Source organism: Corvus kubaryi, unplaced genomic scaffold (assembly GCF_017639235.1).
Source record: "Corvus kubaryi isolate FWS band 111438036 unplaced genomic scaffold, C.kubaryi_AGA036_p1.0 37387, whole genome shotgun sequence".
In the NCBI taxonomy this organism is placed as follows: Eukaryota; Metazoa; Chordata; class Aves; order Passeriformes; family Corvidae; genus Corvus; species Corvus kubaryi.
The window spans coordinates 8,076,273-8,083,978 of NW_024581129.1; the positions used below are offsets into that span (position 1 = coordinate 8,076,273).

The window sequence follows — 7,706 nt, forward strand, 5'->3', positions numbered from 1 at the left end:
TACAGGGGCCTGTGTGACAGGGACACTGGGGGTGCTGGGTACAGGGGGCTGTGGGACGGGTTGGCACTGCAGGGGACAGGGCTGGCAGCTGAGGTGTGTGCAGTGCCAGAGGTGTTTCAATACTCACTCCAGTTTGGGTTCTTCTTGTAGTTGCAGTACTCGGCCCCAGCGGGCAAGGGCTGCGCGTACTGGGCGCAGCCGCACGACTGCACCATGGCCTTCTGGAAGCAGGAGTGCAGGCAGATCTAGGGAGAAAAAACAGAGCTGGGGGCTAAGAGGCAGCACCAAGGCCCAGGCTCCTGTGCACCTAAAAAAATCCTGCTTATGGCAACAGCAGTGGGATGGGAACCCTGTTTCCTTGGGCCTTCAGGCTCTGCTGTGAGTGAATACACTCACAAAAGTGTCAAAGTGCCGTGGAGGGTTGAGGCTCTAGTGCAAGAAATAAGAATATAATCATCTCTGAGGATTACATATATGGGGGTACTATGAACGCCCCCACTTCCCCTACAGCCACCAAAAGCTTCAGTGTTGCAGTTGCTCTTTACAGAGTCAAGGAGAGGTTTTTAGGCCTGCCATGGCACATGGCCCATGAATCACTAACTAGGTGTGGGAAGTGACTCACAGCAGCAAACCTTCACAGCTTCCACCAAACCCTGCTGGTGCCTACTGGGAGAGGTGAAGCTGTGAGGATTAACAAGGCAGCAGAGCTGTGGTTTGTGCTAAAATACTGGGACATGCAGGAACTGAACTCCTCTTTGAAATCCCAGTCAAGCCTCTTGGTCCCAGTCCTCCTGAGCACTGAGTTTCAGTGAAGTACTGTTATTAAAAACCTGAGATAATGTCTGGGTGATCCTACCTGGCACTACATCACAGCAGATTTCATATTCCCCATAAAATACAAATTCAGCCTAGACCTGGGCTCTGCAGCAGGCAGCAGCTAATGTAAGTACAATTCTTCAAGCAGAGAGTGACAGAACAACTGACACACTCCAAGAGGACCCAATTACAGAAACCATGCAAAATTAGTGGAAACTTACTCTGTAAACAAACATCCTGCTATCTGGATACTGATTACATGGTTTCTGTTATTCTTGGAGTCCTAAAGGTCACAATTTCTGGCTTCAAGGGTTACTAAGCTGCAACCTTTACTTGGCCAATATTTTCCAGTCTCCCATTGCTTGAAAATTGCCTAATGAGCTCATGTTCTTTCTTTATCTAACAGGGTGCCTGAGGGAACTTCAAACAGCAACCACTTAGGAATAAAAGCTGGATCTTAAGAAGCGCCATGGCATTTTACATCAGCGGTTAAAGCAACAACCCTGTGCCCAGACTGTTCCCCGTCTTGGGTCCTGAACCACAGACTGTTATAAAGCTTTTTATACAGGTAGTTTTCAAGCAACTGATAAACCCAAGTGTAATGGCTTTACCTGGAGTGAGTAGCTCTTGTTATAGAGATTTTCCACGGGTATGTCAGCTCCTGTCTCTGTGCAGTCACTGTAGGGTTTGCTCAGCTTGCGAGACCGAGTCTGAGAACCAGAAAAGAACAAAACTTGGTTTTGGAAGTTCACAGAAAAACCAAAGGATTCAGCGACACTTTATCCCAACTCTGAAACTGTAAGTGATAAGGCAGCTTTGAATATAATGTTTACCTTTTGCTATCTAAAATTATTTGTCAATCCCTTGTCAAAACAAGGGGTTTTTTGTGTCTAATATCCATTTCCCAAAAAACTCTTCTGGTGGCATTCTTTACTGTCTTCCTTGAAACCTTCTGCAGGACTGCAAGATGGTATAATCATAGCAGTGAAGATTTTTCAAAGCAGAGTAATCCACATGCATGTTCTCTCCTAGTCTTAGAGGCTGTGCATCGTTTACCCTGAATGTTTGTGTTCTGAGGGACAGCAGTTGTTGGATGGGGTTTTAGGTTATTTTCTGTGAGGATTCCCACCTGCCTGAGCTGTTGTTGCACTGCCTGCTCCTGTGCCATGGGTAAACAGCACTTGAGGCTCCACTAGTGCTCAACAGCACCTCTCTGAATCCACTCTAAATCAGATGTTTGTGTCTCCCTCAAACCTTTTTTCAGGTGCTGCTTTGACCCTTCCTCTCAAATGCTAATGACTTTTCCTGTTCTGCAATCTCTGCCCAGAGCAAAGAGCTCAGACATGCCAAGTCTGTGCCTGCAAGCTCTGTGAAACCAGGGCTGGGAGCCCTCAAATTCCTGAGATCTGATTCCAGCTCCATTGCCCACTTCCTGCAGACTGCCTTACCTCCCTCAGCCCTTGCTATCTTTCCACAGTAATTATCCACCTTACAATAGAGTGGCCTGAAACCACAAGAAACATCCATTTAAGAACCCATTCCTCTGTTTTTCTCTACAGAGTTTAAAATTAGAATAAAAAATTCTGTACAAAGGATCAATTTAGCAGGAACTTAACCTCTAAGGCACCGAATGTAGCTCCTGAGGCCACACCTGACAGGAGCATACCTCATCACTTTGTCTGCAGCAAGAGAAGGCTCTGGGCCAGTATGGTGCAAGTCAGCACTTTTAGAGATGCTCAAATCTGTCTTTGGAAGGAAAGATGGGATTTAAGTACTAGAGATGCATTACTTCTGAAAACTGACTGAAACCAGCTTTTAAATTCCACATACAATGTAGTGCCAAAACACTGCCTCAGTCTGCTCCTGGGGCTCCAACAGATGATTGATCCTTTGTATAGAATTATTTTGTTGTGCCTTATGCTCCTACAAAAGCTTACTTGTTCCTTCAGGTACTGAAATAATTTCCAAACTAAATATTTAACTAAAGCACTGTAACTCTGACCAAGCAATGCCTTGTTTGCATTCCAAACATCTTGGAATATTTTTGGAGGTGGGGGGCAGTCCTAGTACCCAGCAGAAAGCCATGAGCAATAATCAGACATTGATGCTGTGTTCAGAGCCCATCGAGCAGCACCGTGTGGGACACACCTGCTGTGTCCTCCTCTGTGACCTTGGATGTGGGACAAGGACTGATCTGGCACCTCGGTGCTGCAGCCCTGTCCTGGTCATCCTGACCCCCCACCACTCAGCAGGCTCTCTGGAGTTGTCCTTTCTCAGCAGGACAGTGACCCCCAGCTTTTGTTCTGAGACCAGAAATTGTGTCCAGCTTCTATTTTGGCTGCCTCATTAGGATGCAATTGGATCTCTTCCTCATGACAAATCTCTCAAATACAGACACTAAGATGTGCCAAATCTTGTTTTTTTATACTATAGCAACAGTCCAAACCGATTGTGCTAGAAACATATTACATTAAATACTGAGACTGCCTTCAGTGACTGTCTCTGTATGGTGTGACAGCCTTGTGAGACTTTTCATACTCACACCATCCTGATTTCCAAAACCTCTCAGTCACGTTTGACTAAGGAGTTGTTGCCACGGTTTTCCAGACAGCTGGAAGACAGTTAACTATTTGCATTTTGTAAAGCATCAGCCCTCTTTTAATGTCTTTTCTAATGCAGGGCCTATCACAAGACCGGCACACCCAGATAAGCAGGATGGCTGATGCTCTGACCAGACCACCAGGAAGAAAGGCAGAGCTGAAGTGCTCACTTAACAGCCCATCCAGATGAAAGGGGACCTGGCACAGCTTTCGCTGCTGTGACGAACCCCCTTGGGCCATACACTAAATGGGGAAATCGGGAGCTGCAGCTCTCCTTGCCCGTGCTCACAGCTGGCAAAAGCAAACCCGCTGCCCACGAGGGTGTTTTTACTGCTGGGATAGAGAGAACACCAGCAAAATGAGGCTTACATTCACACAACAGTTCAAAGGGTTGTGCTACTGCCTTGCCTAAGGACCCGACCCCAAACACGGGGACCCACAGCTCCAGCTCTGGCTCCTTTGCCCCAGGGACCCTCATGGGATGAAACTCACTGCTCATTGCTAAAGCCAAACGGGGCACTTAGCAATGCATTTCTGTGGTTTGTGGATTTTGCTGTGAAAACAAAACCAAAAATCCCCTGGAAAGCCAACGGGTGGAAGAAAAGGGAGAACAAACAAGATCCCAGGCCGGTTGGATTTATAGACCTGATTTTCCCACAGCCTCTTTTGTTCAGAAAAGTGCTATCATAGGATTTCCCTCAGGGCACTTCAGCTGCTAAGTGGGAGGTATTTAAAGGCCTTCCAGCTGCTGGCTCTCTGAAACCACCACATCAAGTTCCTATTTACAGCTGTACCAAGGCAAAAGTGCACCTGAAAAGCAGATTGTTGCCACTCACAAAGTGCATCCCTATGGAGGTGGCCGCTGCAGTCTCAATTTCCGTGCCAATGTCTTCAATGAAGGGATATTCGTTTTGATCGTGGACGATGATCTTGGCTCCTGTGGACGTCACCAGGAAGGGGTTGTAGTCTGCTTCGTCGATGTACAGAACCACCTGCAATCCTGAACCACAGAGACAAGGCAGGAAGTTACACCAGGAGCCAGAACCACGTTTTCTGGTCAGGGAGGGCAGCACGGTTTATTTAATGTCATCTGGACTTAAGCAGAACTGTAACAGCTGAGCATAGCCTCTGCCCAGCCAGAGCAAGACACCTGCAGCCAGTAACATCCCTTGGCAGTACCGAGTACAGCAAACAAATAATACCTGCTGAGAACGTGGCTGGAACTCATTTTAAAAAGTTATATAACTGGGCAACAGTAATTTCAGCTGGAAAACATTAGTGATGCAATGATACTATCTGTATTCTCAGGCAAGAGTTTGCACTAGTTCAAACAGGCATTTCCCCAATCAGCCTGTACATCTACAGCCAACACATTGCTCACGCTCCAGCAGGATCCAGTTTGCTGAACCACTTGTTATCAAACAGTTCCTCTGCAAATCGCCCTGGAACACCACACGTGTGCAAACCACCCCCACTCACCGTACTCGCTGCCACCCGTGGAGGTGCTCAGGACGGTCCCGTTCTCGCCGCTGTTGAAGGTGTAGCAGTTGCCATGGAGGGGGTGATGGAAACGAGTGAAGTGCCTGGAAGAAATCGAGTATTGTGACATTGTTCCCTGTGGTTCTGTCTGTGGGAGAAAGGCAGCACATTTGGGCTTTGGTTTTGACAGAGACAGACCAGGACTGCATGGGGGGTTTATTACTTCTTTTCAAGAAGTTTATTTTGCTGAAAAGTGTGGGTCTCTTTCTGAGTAACTTCAAACTACGTGGCAGTATGATCTAGTTTAATATATCAGGAGATGGAAACTTGAGGAAGGTTTAATGTGGGAATGGGAGCTGACAGCGTGGGGAAGGCACCAAATATTCCATTCCTACATATTATGGACTTGGAAATAAGCTGTTAAGATGGCAGGAATTTTCTGTGCACTGACCTTTTGTCACAAGATAGGCCATCAAAGAAACATGTCAGTAGAAGGTCATCAGCAGAATAACTCAATTTTTCTTTAGTCTCCAGGGGAATTTGTGCCATGATGTTCATGTAATGCAGCTTGTACCACTCCTGGATAGCGTTAACACCCGAACTGAATGTGTACAGGGCACAGTCACTGCTGTTGTTTGCGTCACACTGACAAGCACAAAGGGGAAAAAACATTTCAGATGGACTGATATCATGGATTCTACAAGGTATATCTGACAGTGTTTCTCTTCCACAGAAATAACCATGTATGAAGTTACAGTGGGCATCTAAGACCTTTTATTCAGGGCTAAGTGATATGACCACATATTTCAGGATCAAAAAAAAAGGTCATGGATGACACTGACTCTATTTGGGACCACTTCAGGAAGGTACTTCTCTTCCAGAGAGCTGGAGATGAATCTGCAGCAGCCATGGAGGCTTGGGCAGAAGAGCAAATGGGGTGCTATTCCCTGCTGTGCACTATAAAGCCACCTGAGTGGGCAATAAAACCTGCTGGAGGGACACTGACCCCGTACAGCCCTTTGCTGCCCCACAGGGAACTTCCTGGCCAGGGCACAGTGACACTCACCAGCTGAAAGCCAATGATGTCATTGGAATCGCCTGAGTTCACGATGGACGAGTCCTTGTGAAAGACACTTCCCTCTATTTTCCTCTTCTGCCCACTGTGCAGGTCAGTCGCCATCCTTGGGAAGTCCTCGACCTTCAACAGAGGAATCTGTTGGAAGAACTCGCTCCCTGTGCTGTTCCACTCGTCCACCGACCGGCGCACCTTGGACTTGCCCTCAGAAAATCCATAGAAAGTTTCCAAAGCTTTTTTTGTCTCTTTGTCCAATTCAGATAAATATTCTTTCATGGCACTGTACCTGCATGGGAGACAACGTGACAGTGACATCCCATCCCACCTCACTGCCCAGCTGCATTGCTCTGCCTGCTGCACTGTGGATCCCATGGCTTGGGACAGAACTCCCAGTGGAGGTCTCACACCAATTTCTCACATCGATGAGGGCAGACACAGCTATAACCGTGGAGAGATCTTGGAGCAAGGACCACAGGAAGCAGAGCACACTGAACTACAGAGAAAGTTTTTCCAAGACTCTCAAGCTCCTCATGTTAGGAAGTCTGAAGAGGGCAGAGTATGTGGAAATAAGAGTTCTGTATCTGTGAAGAGGCATCAAAGAGCTGTATCCCTGTGGGGAGTGGGGTGGGAATCTGGCAGCAGAACAGAGAGCAATGTAAAGCATGATTTGACAGGAGAAAAAGTATTGTTGATGGATCACGTCAAAATCTCCCATAAGGAAAGAAAGAAGCGAGAGGAGTAACAGATGTCCCGTTTCCATTCTTCAGGAGATGACGCTGTTTGTAGTCCTGGAACTCTGGTGCTGGGAAGAAGGGAATTTGAAGAGAGTCAAAGAGCTGACAGGGACTGTCTGGAGCAGAAAACAGCATGAACCGAGCTGAAGTCAGCAGGCAGTAATGAGGGGTGAGAGTGTAACCCATACAGCGCACGGGTAGATGTGGCACACCAGGCGCCATAGAGGGAAAACACATGTTAGAGAAAATGCTGACAAGCAGCACCGGGACGAGCTCGGGAAGGAGTCTGGTGCTGTGTTGACCTCCCATCCTCCCCCCAGACCCCCGGGTCTTACTTGTAGGGGTTGATGTTGCAGATGGTGACGGCGGGGAAGGGCAGCTTCTGGAACTGGACGGTGACGGAGACCGAGGCGCTGTAGTAGTTCATGAGGAGCTCAGCACACTGCCAGAGGATGAGCCCCACGGCGCTGAGGGTCAGCAGGATCCAGAGCAGGCGGCGCAGGCGGCCGCGGGACACCACGATGCGGCGGCAGCCGTGGGTGTTGGTGTTGAGGCAGTACCAGCGCATCAGCTCGCTCAGCGTCGGCGCCTGCGGGCCGCGCACCGGCAGCGTCCGCTTCAGCCGCGCCGTGATCTTCTTACCGGGAGCCGTGGCGGCCGCTACGGGCGAACCGGGCACTGAGGGGGAGGCTGGGGGACGGGCGTCCGCCCACCGCCCTGTACCCCGCCACACCGCGACCGCAGGGTCCTGTCCCGCCCGGCCCCGTGGAGCCGGCACCCGGCATCCCACCCCTTTCCCGGTGTCTGATCCCCGGAACGGCCGTCTTGGGGGGAATCGCGCTTTCCGCGCCTCACCTCGGCCGCCCTCCGGGCCCGGCGGCGCCATGCTGCGCTCCCAGCCCCGGCGCCACTGCCGATGGGGCGGCGGGCGGCCGCCCCGGTACCTACCCCGCCACCGCCCCGCCCCGGACCGCCCCGCCCCACCCCGCTCCACGGCCGCGC

The 7,706-nt window shown here is 49.7% G+C and overlaps 1 protein-coding gene across 2 annotated transcripts in view; it reads right to left on the reverse strand.

Annotated features, from left to right (window-relative positions):
- Nucleotides 1–7,661, reverse strand: part of SCNN1G (sodium channel epithelial 1 subunit gamma) — an 11,237-nt gene extending 3,576 nt beyond the window's left edge. Inside the window, exons 1-8 of one of the 2 annotated variants that reach the window (XM_042037432.1) lie at nucleotides 7,560–7,661; nucleotides 7,040–7,364; nucleotides 5,962–6,256; nucleotides 5,347–5,540; nucleotides 4,896–4,999; nucleotides 4,253–4,416; nucleotides 1,428–1,526; nucleotides 128–245 (exon numbers count right to left, since the gene is read on the reverse strand). In XM_042037432.1, the coding sequence (XP_041893366.1) occupies nucleotides 128–245; nucleotides 1,428–1,526; nucleotides 4,253–4,416; nucleotides 4,896–4,999; nucleotides 5,347–5,540; nucleotides 5,962–6,256; nucleotides 7,040–7,364; nucleotides 7,560–7,590 (1,330 nt within the window). In that variant the 5' untranslated portion in view covers nucleotides 7,591–7,661. Of the gene's footprint in view, nucleotides 1–127; nucleotides 246–1,427; nucleotides 1,527–4,252; nucleotides 4,417–4,895; nucleotides 5,000–5,346; nucleotides 5,541–5,961; nucleotides 6,257–7,039 lie in introns of both variants that reach the window. The other variant, XM_042037430.1, reaches the window with a different exon arrangement.
- Nucleotides 7,662–7,706: the final 45 nt, after the last annotated feature.